The 16,976-nt window shown below is 39.8% G+C and overlaps 1 protein-coding gene across 3 annotated transcripts in view; it reads left to right on the forward strand.

The window, feature by feature from the left end:
- Window positions 1–16,976, forward strand: part of LOC143284043 (cytochrome P450 3A41-like) — a 32,401-nt gene that overhangs the window by 1,544 nt on the left and 13,881 nt on the right. For all 3 annotated transcript variants that reach the window (XM_076590647.1, XM_076590649.1, XM_076590648.1), the window contains exons 2-10: window positions 1–102; window positions 2,542–2,638; window positions 4,174–4,226; window positions 4,762–4,858; window positions 7,220–7,339; window positions 7,988–8,076; window positions 8,666–8,808; window positions 13,632–13,756; window positions 14,438–14,561. The exon at window positions 1–102 is cut by the window's left edge. In XM_076590647.1, the coding sequence (XP_076446762.1) occupies window positions 1–102; window positions 2,542–2,638; window positions 4,174–4,226; window positions 4,762–4,858; window positions 7,220–7,339; window positions 7,988–8,076; window positions 8,666–8,808; window positions 13,632–13,756; window positions 14,438–14,561 (950 nt within the window). The remainder of the gene's footprint in view (window positions 103–2,541; window positions 2,639–4,173; window positions 4,227–4,761; window positions 4,859–7,219; window positions 7,340–7,987; window positions 8,077–8,665; window positions 8,809–13,631; window positions 13,757–14,437; window positions 14,562–16,976) is intronic.

The raw sequence follows: 16,976 nt of genomic DNA on the forward strand, positions 1-16,976 counted from the left end.
CTGGCTGCACTCCATAAGCTGTGCAACAGAATGGTTCTACTCCATGAGCAAGACAGGCTGGCTCCTGATGATTGTGCTGGTTCTGCTGCTGATGTACTTATGGTCAGTCATTCTGTGCATCTGGGTGTGCCTCTGTCTGTCAGTCTGTTATTGAAGCTTTGAGTTTAAAGGTTAATTTAAAAGCAAAATGAGATCTTTTACTGCCTTTTTATTTCCAGATGACACTAGCAATTAGCATACTGAAGTGGGAAAAAACAACGTTATCCATAGTATTTTTCAAATAAGTTCTTCTCTTAATTAACCTCTGGGTTACAGGACATACAAGTGCAAAGTGCAACCCCATCTTCTTGACATTTTTCACATAATGGACACATGTCTTTAGCTGTATATGTCCCATATATTTAACTATGGACACGAATGTCTGACACTCTGAATCACAACTTTGATATAACCTGTATTACTGTATGGTTTGAATTCAGAGATGAGAGATACAGACAGACAGAGAGAAAGGACCTTTTTTTTTCTTTTTTTTACTTTTTTTTTTTTTTTTTACTGTGGATTTTTCTACAGATTGTTTGCCAGAAACAACCTTTTGTTATTGTAGGCGCTTTAACTAATTGAGCCCTTTGCTGCAGCATTGCTCAGGCGACAAAATTCATCTCATTAAAACGGTTTTCATGTTTCTACAGATGTGTAAACTGCAAAGAAAGGGAACTGATTTTTACAGTATTTGCAGATGTATCCACATAACATTTGTAGGAAAAACAGTATGTTTTATGCGTTTTGTTCCACAGCAATATGATACGAAAGCCTTGTCAAGGCTGTAGCACTACCCAGGGTTGATTGAGTAAATGGATGCTAAGTGCATGCTGCACATGGGACCTCACTTTTGTCGTCTCGTCCAAATGACCAGAACCTAGCCCACCATTTAAGGTCCAGTAGAGGAACATTCCTTTATGGGGCTTGAATCAGTGGGCTCTTGCATCCATGATTGGCACATTATTTATGACAAGGCCACCACTCAACCAAAGTGATGTATTTCATGTTTGCCATGTGTGTATGTGCCTCTCTGTCGTAAAGTAATAAACTGCCCCCCACTCCCAAAGTCTTGAAGTAAAGCAAGATTTTATTTACACACACACACACACACACACACACACACACACACACACACACACACACACATGAACTCATGCAATTATGCACACACACAGACACATACATATGCATATATACACGTGTGTGTGTGTGTGTGTGTGTGTGTGTGTGTGTGTGTGTGTGTGTGTGTGTTGGAGTATACATATATGTATATATATATTTTGATTGATTAATTGATAGATATAGATAGATATATGTAAATAGATAGATAGATGGATATACATAATACATACATCTCTCTCTGTGTATGTATATATATATATATATATATATATATATATATATATATATACATACATATCTATATCTGTCTGTCTGTCTGTCTGTCTGTCTGTCTCTCTCTCTCTCTCTCTCTCTCTCTCTCTCTCTCTCTCTCTATATATATATATATATATATATATATATATATATACTCTCTCCCTGTTTTCGTTGCGTTCTTATCTTTTCATTTTTTGTTGTTTTTGTTTGCAAAGTATTTCTTTCATTTTAGCTCCTCGTGACATCCTTAGGGTGAGAGCTTATCAATTACTTTCAATAACAGTAATTCAGGAAGAAGAAAAAAAGTCCTTTCTCTGTGTCTGTCTGTCTGTCTCTCTTGCTTTGAATCTAAGTGATACAATAATTCAGGGTATATCAGTTTTGATTCAGTGTGTCAGACAATTGTGTCCATAGTTCTAGATATGGGACATATACAGCTCAAGACTTAATATATCCATTATGTGGAAAATGTCAAGAACATGGAGTGCACTCTGTACTTGTATGTCCTGTAACCCAGAGGTTAAGAGAAGAACTTAAAAGAAAACTACTGTGGAGAACTTTGTTTCTTCTATTTCAATATGCTGATATAATCTGGAAATCGAAAGGCACTGAAAATCTGTTTTTACGTTGAGGCTTTGAACTCAGAGCTTGATTATGTTCATATTACATGTGTGTATGAATGCATATGTTCCATTATGTACATTTACTATGCGTGATGAACTATTGCGTTAACCTCCACTTCATATAGGAGGCCTTGGCCTGTCACAGTATCAGAAATAAACCATTCATTCATTCATTCTCTCTCACTCCCATAGTAATACTTGTAATTGACAGCATTCAGTGTGATGTTGATAGTATATGTAAAGGGACAGTCAGTGTCACTTGTGTACACGATCAATGTTTGAGCATCTTGCATACAATACAATACAATACAATTCAATACAAGGCATTCCAACACAGTCCAGTCCAAAACAAAACAATACAATACAATGCAATCCAGTGCAGTGTAATACAGTTCATGTAATGGCACAATACAATGCAATACAATACAGTACAACACAATTCAAAATATAATAATCAGTGTTTGAGCATCTTCTTTACATCCTATGACTGGTTGTGTTTCAGGAAATCGTACAGAACCTTCTGTTTGTTTTCCAAGATGGGGATCCCCTGCCCTAGAGCTCTCCCTGATATTGGAAACTTCTGGGATATGATTAAGTTGGTAAGAGTTCACTGTCTTTGTATTGTGACATTTTCAAATGAAATATTTGGGAGGGTGTGCAGACCAACGTTTGTCGGATTTTTGTCGGGACTCCCTGGTTATTTTTAGAGAGGATGGCGTGTGCATGCGCGTCTCTGTTTCCTTATTTTACAGGTCACTGAAAGGCTAAAATTTTGTTAGGAAATTGCTCATTTGATGAAAGGATTTTAACCATATTCGGTGACTATTTTTGTATGTTTACAAGGTATATTTGGTTTTGTAATTACACCCATTATTTGCATTAGTCACCTATGTTTACTTTGAGCATGCTGCACACCCCCTCTACTGTTTAAACCAATGAAGTGGGTAAGAATGGCGGGTTGGTTTATTCTCAAACAACTTGCAACAGGCATCAGACCACTGTGAAATGTTCTGCGGCTACAAGATTTTTGGCTGGGATTATCTTGTCAGACTTCTGTTTAGTTCAGAATCAAATACTTGTTTTAAAATAACATTTTTTGGGTTTCCATTTTGATAACAGAGGGGAAATAAACTAAAAACATATATGTGAAAGGAGAGGAGACAAATTGAATAAAACAGGAAAAAAAAAGCAAACAAAAACGAAAAGTGCGTAATATACAAACACAGCATTCTGAGGAAAACTACTATGAATAAATCATTTGAAATAATCATGACATAGAGAAAAAAACAACAACATCCATTTCACCCAAAATCATTTGTATGTATATTTCATCATGTGTACTTTCTTTTCTAACACTACTTAATTCAAGATATGTCAAATATTGATTTTCTCTTCTTGTGAATAAACAATTACCCAGTTAAAATTTGCACATTGTTTCACACAAAACTTCTCAGAGTCTATAGATGACATGTGCAGCCTTTACTGTAAGAAACAAAAACAAAAACAAAACTTTTTATATGTTGTTTCCAATCAAAGGTATGTGTGATAACCGTTTCATCTTGAAGCTGCATGTTTGACATGTGACCATTACATGATATTCTTCTATTTTGTATCTTGAGAGAATATAGTTTACAAATGAGTGAGTGTAACTTATATTATATATATATATATATATATATATATATATATATATATATATATATATATATATGCGCATGCACGCATATGTGTGTGTGTGTGTGTGTGTGTGTGTGTGTGTGTGTGTGTCTTCCCAAGGAGAGATTAGCATATCAAGAAATGAGTCTGTAATTATGTCAGTGTAGAAAACAAAGGTTATCGCATTTTCATTTAATTTTAGATTCAAACAAATTGTGTATTTTTGTTTTAATGAATCTTCAGCTTCTAGGCTTAACAAGAGTATATATACCACAAAACATTTCCACCTTCACTTCTTGGTTTAAACTGGCATAGAACATTCTAAAATAGCATTGCACACTGGATATGATTTCTCAAACAGAGTCTGTAAGAGATCAGGTTATTCAGTGCTGTTATGTTTGATTTTGTTGTTGTTGCTGTTTTGTTGTTGTTATTGTTGTACTTTTTTAAGCTGGTGTGTAATGTTCTTTGATTACAGGGTGCCATAGGTGCACTTCAGAAATACGGTAAACAGTGTGGCAAGGTCTATGGGTGAGTTGGTGTGATCCTATGTGTGTGTATGTGTGTGTGTGCGTGTCTGTGTCTGTGTGTCAATTTGTGTGTGTGTGTCTGTGTGTGTCTGTGTGTGTGTGTGTTCATATATGTGAGAGTATGAGTGAGTGTCTTAATGTATGTGAGAGTGAGTGAGTGAGTGAATGACTGTGTGTGTGTGTGTGTGTGTGTGTGTGTGTCTGTGAGGAGGGAGGGGGGTTGCAGGTATGTGTGTATTTTTGAATGTATGCTTATCATGTTGCGTCTATCTCTGCATTGTTTTTATGTTTGTGCATGCTTTGCTTGCTGCATTTTGATGTGTGATATGTAACATTAATTGTAATGTGTTACATATAATATTATGTGTTTTATAAAGCAGCTTTCTGGATACAGTGCTACATAGGCACCCATTATTATTGATAATGATAAAGAATACATGCATATGGTGTGTGTGTGTGTCTGTGTGTGTGTCTGTGTGCATGCATGCATGCATGCATGTGTGTGTGTGTGTGTGTGTGTGTGTGTGTGTCTACAGAATGAGCTCTTTCATTGGCCCAGCAGTTGTGGTGTCTGACCTGGACATGTTGAAGGAAATCTTTGTGAAGCAGTTTCATTGTTTCCCCAACAGAACCGTGAGTACTGGACAGTCACAAGTGTGTATGATTATCTACATTGACACATGCACTCAAATTTCACGAACATAGTTCATTCACAGTTAATGTATTCATGGATGTGTGTGTGTGTGTGTGTGTGCATGCGTGTGTGTGTACATGAATGCACAATTTACGCACACATGTGTGTGTGCATGCATGCACATACAGATATACATTAACATACACACTTTCTTGTCCTCATCAATGATGTAATCACACTTTTTTGTTAGTTTTTAGTATTATTTCCCTTTCTGATAAAGACTGCCAAGGTAGAGGTACAAAGAGCATTATTATTATAATTTTTTTTTGTTTTTTGTTGTTGTTTTTTTGTCTTTATTACTGTTGTTATGTTGAAATAGACTGTATTGATTAAAATAGAATAGACTGCATGTATGCATTCAAGTCTTAATTGCTATAAGGAACTGACATTTCCTGTTTGAAATATTTTCCTTCCATGATTAGACAGAGAGCTATCAAATGTTGTGTGATCTGAAACATATTTCTAACATGCAAAACTGAAGCCCAGTGATTGACATGGACGAGAGGTAACGTCTAGAAATTTATTGTCCATCTGTCAGTAGACCTGTTTTTTATACCTCATGACTCTGGTCCGCACTTCTCCTAAACAGCTGCCGTGATGCTGACAGATATCGAGAAGACACCTTTGATGGATCATGAAACACAGCATCATGTTTGGTTGAGTCTTCAGTTTACACAGCACTAACATAATGTATATCAAAACCAACTCCTGAAACAGTATTCATACTATCTTGAATGAAATTGGATCAAGCAGCTAGTTTCTAGTTGAACCAACACAATTCCAGTGTACATCTCACATGGGTTTAAAGAGAAAGTTAAGGGCAGTTTAAAAGATAAGTTTTTTTTTTGCAAGATTTGTATAGACATGTAGATAACAATTCTCTTGCTTATCAATTATAGTATGTTTAAACCCAATCTTGGTTAAAATGTTTATTTTACAGTGTTACCAAGTAATTGTGTAACTGAATTAGCAAAGTTTAGAACAAGGCCTCACCAGTGTGTTGGTTGTACATGAAGGTCAGGCATCTACTCTTGTTTTTCTTGGGTTTTTTTTCCAAAGCAGATGTGACGTAGTGTATATGGATCAGTCCACATTTTTTGACACTTCCTTTAAACTGAAACTGCCTGGATACCCAGTTGCACTTTCTTGTCTGCATGTATCTGTATATTGCTTTTTCAGCAAGCAGAGGGCTTGGGTGTGAAGCCTTTCTGCTCATTGCTAAATGTCAGCTCTTTCTCCCCACAATACACTATCTATGATTTACTGTGTGATGTTTTGCTCTGGCGACTAGGTAGTGAAATTGTTAACATTGGGATGGGCACTAGCTGTCCATTCTGCAGTGTTATTTGCCAGTATGGCCTTTTTAAATTCATTTTTTGTTTGGCTTTGAAGTGTTTTTTTGTTGCTTTTTTTCCTTTTTTCCTTTTTTTTTTTTTTTTTTTTTTTTTTTTGTAATCTGGGGATGATAAATTAAGCGGAAGCAGTGTCTAGTCTTATTTGCTCCAAGCAGCTAAATGGTTAAGATAATGTCATGAACTGTCTTTTGTGGGTTTGTCTTGGTGGGTTTTTTTGTTTTTGTTTGTTTCTTGTTTTTTGTTTGTTTATTTAATATATGTGAGTTTTGTGCTGATGCAGTTGAGAATTAGTATGGTTTGGCAGTTCTGATATGGCCCTGTGCCATCAGCTGGACCATAAGCAACAATAAACCCTAGATGATACAAGCGGTTGGAAGAAGAAGAAGATAAAGACACAAGAATACTTTATTATCTCTAAGAGAGATTTTGTTGACACATTTTGCTGACATAAAAGTGACATATGAATTAGCTCCACAGAACAACACAGAGTCCAACCACACTCACACATTTCAGCTAGAACACCTATTCGCAGTAAACATATTATGCCCAACACAGCAAAGGTCAGATAACCCATGTCATGCTATGCCCAATGATCTACACTGCATAAAAGAAAAAAATGAAATAGGGGAGTTAACATATTATATATGAAATGATAAAATACAAAGTGATCTAGACTGCATAAAGCAGAAAATAATGGAAGGTAAACAGATACTATATAAAATATATTTTAAAAAAGCAAAATACTGTACACACATTACCAATAGAATATTTGATCTAATAATCACACACAGCTAAGTGACATGCAGTCAGAATATACTCACAGATAAAGGGGAGTACACAAAAATGATAATATGCAAAATCCTCCGCACACTGTGCCAATAAACTGCTCAGAAAGAAGAGGAGTTGTCACACATAGGTGATTGGCCTTTGCCGGTCTTTTTGCAGGTCCGGCCCATATTCAACTACAAGCCGTTTACAGACTTCATGACGGAGGCTCAGGGGGATCACTGGAAACACCTGCGGGTCACCCTCTCCCCCACCTTCAGTTCTGGCAAGATCAGGAGGGTGGGTGTGGCTCTCCTCCCCTTTGGCCGTTACCCACTGTTCACTCTGGAGTTAGGGTTAAAGGTTAAAAGTGTTAAAGGTCCCATTGCCTTGTACAGCCATCAGGGCAGTGAATTCTTATTGGTGTGGTTATTTAAGAAATTCTCTACATCTTTCCTGAAACCAGATGCTATAATGCTGCTTGTGGTGAGCAAGTGGTTGAGTGTTTCTTTATCAGTTTTACAAAATGTACATTTGTAGTTTTCAGTGATATTTATTTTTGCAAGGATGGCTGTTGCCAGCATCTTAAAAACTTCAGTGGTTTGAAACCATTTCAGTTAATTTCTTTTTATGCTTCAATCATCTCAGATGTGCTTTTTTTTTTTCTTTAAAAAAGAAATAAATTGGGTCAGCCCAGAAAGGGACAGACAATACTTGACAAGTGATACAATGGATGAACACAGTGATTCACTGAACAGCTCTGAGCGCAGTGCAGGATAGAATCACAACAGATGACTGCCTTTTGGGAAAAATATAGTCATATATGTGTGCATGTAATTTTATTTCATCATTTTCTTTATTTTTCAAAACCCCATTTTCATTGTTTTCGATGTTGATGATAATAATGAGTTTTGGTGGTTTTTTGGTTGTGTGTTTTTTTTATAACAGATGACACATGCCATTCAGCGCATTACTGTCACATTCAAGGATCATCTGAATGAAGTGGCATCAAGAGGAGAAATGATTGAACTGAAAGAGTGAGTCATGATTTGGAGCTTTGTATTAAGGGAGTGACTTTTTTTTTCTTTTTATATAGAGCAGTTTTGTAAGTGGTATTCAGAACAGGAAGAAAGTCACAGATCTACAAGAGAAAGTAGATTTGATTAGAGTGATGAGTTGCACATCAGTAGTTCAAAAATGATTCAGTGGCAGTGACAGATGTAATTTCTATAATGAGGGAAAGGAAATGTCAGTCACATCTCTGGGGATGCCACTTTTCATATACATTCTGAATAGAATCATCAATTACAGAATATTTTTAAAACCTCATGTTGTGATTGCCAGGAGTGCTGTTTCATGTAGATTAATTCAAAGTTGTGTAAACTATGTTTTGAACAGAATAGGCAGCTTGTTGTGCTGTTTAATGTGGATTTATTTAAAATTGTGTGAACTATGTTTTGAACAGAATATGCAGCTTCTTGGGATTACAAGAGTGTCATCTAATGAAGATTAATTTAGAATTGTATCAATGGTTTGAACATAATATGCAGCTTTCTGTGAGTGTGAGTGCCATTTAATGTAGATTTCATAACAAAAGTCATGATCAGATTGTGTTGTTCTGAACAGTATATGTAGCCGCTTTACCTTGGATGTGATTGGGGCGGCTGCCTTCGGCATAGACGTGTCGTCCATTCATGACCCAGACAACATGTATGTCAAGCGCTTTAAGGAAATCCTGAATCCCAGCAAACTTCACACTGCCTTATTTGGTAAGGGTACTGTTTACTTCACACATATAGACCTCATGATCTTCGCCACTCTCACTCATTTCAGTTTTTTTAAAGTGGTCTGAAAAGTCATCTTTTTGAGAACGCCTATGCATAGACTTCCATACCTTTCCAGTGACATTTAGTTATAAGCTGTGCAAACTCTTGTGTGTGTGTGTGCGTGTGTGTGTGTGTGTGTGTGTGTGTGCATGCACATGTGTGTGTGTAATTAAGTAATGTAATATGCATACTCTTTGAATTTGAATATGTTTTATGCTTTTGCGCATTAAATCATTATTTTTTCTTCTTCCTTTTGTAAGTTATTGTGTGTGTGTATGCATATGTTCAATGTTCATTGTAAAGTGCTTTGAGCTCCCTTTAAGAGAGGAAAATGCTCAACAAGTTTCCATTATTATTATTATTATTATTATTATAAACCTCAGGACAAAATACCAGGTATGGAAAGAACAGAGCTCATATAGAAAAGAAACAAACTTGTCCTTTTTGTATTAGGCTTCTCTTTTCTTTCAGACTGTTTCCTTTTACAGTATGTCTTCACCTTCATTCCTAACTAATAATGATTTAATTTTATAGCCCCTTTCCATGTTAAACGTGTTCAATGTAAAAATTTACAAATAAGACATGCATTAAACACTAAAATGGCAACTCACGTGCGTTACCCTGTACAGACATCCTACCAAACACTAACGATGATTTATGTTCATGCTCACTCAGAAACATCACACACAACATAACACTCAACATACATATCACACGGCCAAATATCACTGAACCCAAATAATGCAGTCACATCACAGTACAACGTAACACTCAACATACATATCACACGGCCAAATATCACTGAACCCAAATAATGCAGTCACATCACAGTACAACGTAACACTCAACATAGCACATGGCCAAATATCACTGAACCCAAATAATGCAGTCACATCACAGTACAACGTAACACTCAATATACATAGCACATGGCCAATATCACTGAACCCAAATAATACAGTCACATCACAGTACAACGTAACATTCATTCATGGCCTGGCTTCGCTGACGAAGATCTAGGAAGGGCGTTGTCCACGTCTGATGCAGGCACGCTCATGGCTGACAAGGCCAATGCGGGAAAAGCAGAGTCGGCCGCAGCGGTTGCAAGGGAAAGTCTGGTCTGGGTTCGTGGCTGCAGCGTCGTGGTTCTTCCTCCTTCTGCGTTTGTCCTCAAGGCTGGCCCTGCGGTTGTTTTCGAAGGAGGAGACAGCTTGGTGGATGGTGCGTTGCCAGGTCTCTCGATCAGCAGCTACTGCGGACCACTGGCGATGGTCAATGTGACAGGCACCGAGAGCTTTCTTCAAGGAGTCTTTGTATCTCTTCTTGGGTGCTCCTCTGTCACGGTGGCCAGTGGACAGTTCGCCATACAGCGCGATCTTGGGCAGGCGGTGGTCCTCCATCCTGGACACGTGCCCTGCCCAACGTAGCTGGGTCTTTAGCTGGGTCTTTAGCAGCACTGCCTCGATGCTGATAGTCTTTGCCTGCTCCAGGACCTCGACATTTGTGATGTAGTCACTCCAGTGGATGCTGAGGATGGTGCGAAGGCAGCGCTGGTGAAAGCGATCAAGCAGTCGTATGTGGTGCCGGTAGGTGACCCAGGTTTCGGAGCCATACAACAGGGTGGGCAGTACAACAGCTCTGTACACGCTGATCTTTGTGTCTTTCTTCAGGTGTTTGTTGTTCCACACTCTCTTGTACAGCCTGCCGAATGCGCTGTTTGCCTTTGCAAGTCTGTTGTCGATCTCCTTGTCGATCTTGGCGTCAGACGAGATGGTGCAGCCTAGGTAGCTGAACTGGTGGACCGACTTCAGCTCTGTCTCACCGATGTTGATGTGAGGAGCGTGGAATTCTTCCCGTGGGGCAGGCTGGTGGAGAACTTCCGTCTTTTTCAGACTGACTTCTAGGCCGAAGAGCTGCGCAGCCTCTGCGAAGCAGGACGTTATACGCTGCAGGGCCGCTTCTGTATGGGCGACGAGGGCAGCATCGTCGGCAAACAGAAGCTCTCTGATGAGTTGCTCCAGTGTCTTGGTGTGGGCCTGTAGCCGCCTCAGGTTGAATAGACTGCCATCAGTGCGGTATCTGATGAAGATACCGTCGTCGTCGCCAAGATCTTCAGTGGCCTGTTGGAGCATCATGCTGAAGAAGATCGTGAAGAGGGTCGGCGCGAGGACACAACCTTGTTTCACTCCATTTCCAATTGGGAAGGGCTCCGAAAGGTCGTTGCTGTGTCTGACCTGTCCACGCTGTTCCTCGTGTAGTTGGATGACCATGCTGAGGAATTTTGGGGGGCATCCTAGACGTTTCATGATCTCCCACAGACCTTTTCTGCTCACAGTGTCGAAAGCTTTCGTGAGATCGACGAATGTCGCATACAGTCCTTTGTTCTGTTCCCGACATTTTTCTTGTAGCTGTCTGAGAACGAAGACCATGTCAGTGGTGCCTCTGTTGGCTCTAAAGCCACACTGACTCTCTGGGAGATGTTCTTCGGCGATAGTAGGCACCAGCCGTAACACTCAACATCCATATCACATGGCCAAATATCACTGAACCCAAATAATGCAGTCACATCACAGTACAACGTAACACTCAACATACATATCACATGGCCAGATATCACTGAACCCAAATGATGCAGTCACATCACAGTACAACGTAACACTCAACATACATATCACATGGCCAGATATCACTGAACCCAAATGATGCAGTCACATCACAGTACAACGTAACACTCAACATACATATCACATGGCCAAATATCACTGAACCCAAATAATGCAGTCACATCACAGTACTTAGCCTCTTGACTGCTGCTGGATGCCTGTCTGTGAAGCCTGTCATCTCACGGAGATAAAACTGAGCAAGGATGTCAGTCACCATTCTATAATTTCGGATTTCCGACACTGTTCCGTTCGCTTGAAGGCGTGTCGGACGCATTGTTACAACAGATTTTGATATTTTTTAAAAATGTTACTTCAAGGGTGATAACTCATGATTTTCAGATAACTCAGACACTTTTCTTGCAAGTTCCTTCCCTTAGACCATTGTTCATTCATTCTGTATTTGTTTTTGATGGTTTTGAACTGACTGACACTGACTTCACAACACAACATGGTTTTCAACATGGTAGCACCAAGGTGAAACTGATTCGTGCGGAACATAACACTCAAATTGATTCATGAAATCGGGTCTGATGAGGAAGATGCTGTTGTTGGATTGTTCAACAATGCAGGTGATGAAGTTTCGGACTCTGATTCTGATTTTGTTCCTGACGAAATTGACAAAGTGTTTTTCAAGACCGCAAGCAGCAATCAGTTTTTGGGCATTGTGTGTGAATGAGAGAGAGAGACGGAGTGTGTGTGTGTGTGATTGTTCATATCTGAAATTTAGAATGTTGCTTCGGTATCTCTCTCTCTCTCTGTATATTTGTATTTATATATGTTATTCTTCTTATTGTTGTTATTAGTAGTAGTAGTGGTAGTATCATTATTATTATTATTATTATTATTATCATTATTATTATCATTTGTCATTATTATTACTGCTATTATTCTGCAGCAGAATAGTTGTCTTGGGGAGGAGGAGTGGTTTAAAAGTATGTTTGACAGGGTACTGAGTCTTTATCATCTACCAGTGACTTTGTTCTGAGCTCACAATATGGAAGTCTCTATTAGACACTGCATGTCTTTGGCTAGTGGAGGTGTTCTGATGTTGGTGTCAAAACGTGTACCTCAGTCCTACAGAACTTTTCCACTGACAAAGCTTGATCCTGTACTTCTGCTATTATTGATGATGATTATGATGATAATGATGCTTATTTATGTTGCTACTCCATTTGTCAAAAACAGACTGTTTGGCTGCAATCCCTCACACACAAGCATGCTCGCACACACATGCACATGCACATGCATGCACTTGCACACACACACACACACACACACACACACAGCCCTGTGCACATGGGCGTGTATGTATGGACTCTCCTGTCAGACCGACGGATGAGTAGGCAAGCAGGCTTATTTGTCGGTGTGTGTCCTCATATGGGAGAAGAGGCCGATTCTGGATGTGCAGCACTTCCCACAGGTGTTGCAAGGGAAAACGTCTCCAGAAGTTGAGCCCTGCTTCCTTCGCTCATGCTTCTCCTTAATGGCCAGCGTTCTCTTGTTTTCAAACATCTTTATGCCATTAGAGCACAGCATCCTCCAGCAAGAGCGGTCAAGGGCATCAGTTTCCCAGGAAGCGACGTCTGTGTCACAGGCTTTGAGGTTTGTCTTCAAGGTGTCCTTGAAGTCCTTGCAGGGTCTTCCAAGTTCACGGTGGCCTTCCTCCAGCTGGCCATACAAAAGCATCTTCGGGATCCTGCTGTCTCTCATGCGGACAACATGCCCTGTCCAGCATAGCTGGCACTGGATCAGCAGGCTTTCGATGCTGGGCAGGCTGCTCCTCTCTAGAACCTGGAGGTTGGAGACCCTGTCTTGCCACTTTATGCCAAAGATCTTTCGTAGGCATCTCTGGTGAAACTGCTCAAGTTGTTGAATGTGACGGCGATATGTCGTCCATGTTTCACAGCAGTACAACAAGGTGGCCAGCACAACAGCTCTGTAGGTTTTGATTTTGGTGCTGGGCGTGTATGACATACACATAATTGCATGAATGTTAAACACACACTGACTGTACACACGTTTTACACACAGAGATTGAATGAAGAGACTGACAAGGAGAGCATTGTTGTTTTGTTTTTGTTTTTGTTTTTTGGGTTCCACCAGTGATCTCCCCGAAGCTGATGGTTCTGCTGCACAAGTGGGGGTTCATCACAAAAACGATGGCCGCTCTGGACTTCTTCTTCAACATCATGGATCAGGCTCTAAAAGACCGCCAGGTGGATACGCAGGTGAGAAATGACAGATGATGATGATGAGGCGGATACTTATACGGAGATGCCAACTGTTACGATTTCGCTGTGTTTTGTTGTGCTCAATCACAGTTTGTTGCACCAACATCAAAATTGTTTATGTAGATGTGACAGTTTTGTGTTGATGCGGTTGAGCATTTTGAATGGTTTGACGGGCGCAATAGCCGAGTGGTTAAAGCGTTGGACTGTCAATCTGAGGGTCCTGGGTTCGAATCACGGTGACGGCGCCTGGTGGGTGAAGGGTGGAGATTTTTACGATCTCCCAGGTCAACATATGTGCAGACCTGCTAGTGCCTGAACCCCCTTCATGTGTATATGCAAGCAGAAAATCAAATATGCACGTTAAAGATCCTGTAATCCATGTCAGCGTTCGGTGGGTTCTGGAAACAAGAACATACCCAGCATGCACACCCCCAAAAACGGAGTATGGCTGCCTACATGGCAGGGTAAAAACTGTCATACACGTAAAAGCCCACTCGTGTGCATACGAGTGAACGTGGGAGTTGCAGCCCACGAACGCAGAAGAAGAAGAAGAAGAAGAATGGTTTGACAGTCCTGATTTGGCCCTTTGTGGTTGGCTGGACTATAAAGCAACAATGAACAACAGACAAGTGTCATTGTTCTTTCAAATAGTGCTCAGTGTTTGTGGTATCACTGCAGAAGCATGACGACTTCCTGCAGCTGTTGATAGACGCAGAGATGAAAGGGGACAGCGGTGGCCCAGTGGACGCTGAAATCAACTTTGGGGACCAGCTGGCCACCTCTGAAAAGTGGACCAGAAAAGGTAGGGAGTTCGTGTCTCGGAAGACTGAGGGAGATTGTGCGAGTAAAATCATGTATCTAACTCCTCAGCTGCTTGCTTTAGTCTGTCTTACTCATTCTCTCTCTCTCTCCCTCCCTCTCTCTCTTTCTCTCTGTCTCTTTCTCTGTCTCTGTCTGTCTGTCTGTCTCTCTCACTCTCCCTCTCTCTCTCTCAGATATGTGATTTTGTTGGTCTGCTATAAACAGATTTTCTAAAAACGATTATATAAGATCACCTGTCAGGTTCACTGTGGAAGAAAACAAACATACAGGACCAGAACTAAACTGGGCATTGGAATTTGTTTTGATTCTTGTATGTGTTTGGTTGTTGTTTTTTGGTAAAGCCTGCTGGTTGTTGTCAAATATCACCTACAGATGAATAGTTTCTTTTAAATCAGTTTTATTTTGCTTTATTTTTTCAGTTTGTTTCCATTTAATTTCTGTTTGTATGTAAGAGAAGACAAGCCGTCCATCCCCATTTTTTTTCCTTTGGACTTTCCAACTCTTGCTTATAATTTGAAAAATTGTATTGTGGATGTGGCTGAGATGGCTGAGAGAGAACAAGTTGAATCCAAGTGAGGATAAAACTGAGCTCATTGGTATTGGCTCTAAATCAAAGCTTAACCAGGTCACTTCAACCCCTGTGTCCATCTGTCGTTGTGGCATACCGCTCTCGCAGTTTGTTAGAAACCTTGACTTTTACCTGGATGAAACACTCTCCCTCTCAGTTAGAAACCTTGACTTTTATTTAGATGAAACACTCTCCTTCTCTGTTAGAAACCTTGACTTTTACCTGGATGAAACACTTTCTCAGTCTGTTAGACCTGACTTTTACCTAGATGAAACACTCTCACAGTTTGTTAGAAACCTTGACTTTTACATAGATGAAACACTCTCCCAGTTTGTTAGAAACCTTGACTTTTACCTAGATGAAACACTCTCCCAGTTTGTTAGAAACCTTGACTTTTACCTAGATGAAACACTCTCCCAGTTTGTTAGAAACCTTGACTTTTACCTGGATGAAACACTCTCCCAGTTTGTTAGAAACCTTGACTTTTACCTAGATGAAACACTCTCCCAGTCTGTTAGACCTGACTTTTACCTAGATGAAACACTCTCCCAGTCTGTTAGACCTGACTTTTACCTAGATGAAACACTCTCCCAGTCTGTTAGACCTGACTTTTACCTAGATGAAACACTCTCCCAGTCTGTTAGAAACCTTGACTTTTACCTAGATGAAACACTTCCCCTCTCTGTTAGAAACCTTGACTTTTACCTAGATGAAACACTCTCCCAGTCTGTTAGACCTGACTTTTACCTGGATTAAACACTCTCCCTGTCTGTTAGACCTGACTTTTACCTAAATGAAACACTCTCCCTGTTTGTTAGAAACCTTGACTTTTACCTGGATGAAACACTCTCCCTGTCTGTTAGAAACGTTGACTTTTACTTAGATGAAACACTCTCCCAGTCTGTTAGAAACCTTGACTTTTACCTAAATGAAACACTCTCCCAGTCTGTTAGAAACGATGACTTTTACCTAGATGAAACACTCTCCCAGTTTGTTAGAAACCTTGACTTTTGTCTAGATGAAACACTCTCCCAGTCTGTTAGAAACCTTGACTTTTACCTAGATGAAACACTCTCCCTCTCTGTTAGAAACCTTGACTTTTACCTAGATGAAACACTCTCCCAGTCTGTTAGAAACCTTGACTTTTACCTGGATGAAACACTCTCCCAGTCTGTTAGAAACCTTGACTTTTACCTGGATGAAACACTCCCAGTTTGTTAGATCTGACTTTTACCTAGATGAAACACTCCCCCTCTCTGTTAGAAACCTTGACTTTTACCTAGATGAAACACTCTCCCAGTTTGTTAGAAACCTTGACTTTTACCTAGATGAAACACTCTCTCAGTATGTTAGAAACATTGACTTTTACCTAGATGAAACACTCTCCCAGTCTGTTAGAAACCTTGACTTTTACCTGGATGAAACACTCTCCCTCTCTGTTAGAAACCTTGACTTTTACCTAGATGAAACGCTCTCCCAGTCTGTTAGAAACCTTGACTTTTACCTGGATGAAACACTCTCCCTCTCTGTTAGAAACCTTGACTTTTGCCTAGATGAAACACTCTCCCTGTCTGTTAGAAACCTTGACTTTTACCTGGATGAAACACTCTTCCATTCTGTTAGAAACCTTGACTTTTACCTGGATGAAACACTCTCCCAGTCTGTTAGAAACTTTGACTTTTATCTAGATGAAACACTCTCCCTCTCTGTTACTTGACTTTTACCTGGATGAAACACTCTCCCAGTCTGTTAGAAACCTTGACTTTTACCTGGATGAAACACTCTCCGAATTTGTTAGAAACCTTGACTTTTACCTGGATGAAACAC

This window comes from Babylonia areolata, chromosome 7 (genome assembly GCF_041734735.1).
Source record: "Babylonia areolata isolate BAREFJ2019XMU chromosome 7, ASM4173473v1, whole genome shotgun sequence".
In the NCBI taxonomy this organism is placed as follows: domain Eukaryota; kingdom Metazoa; phylum Mollusca; class Gastropoda; order Neogastropoda; family Buccinidae; genus Babylonia; species Babylonia areolata.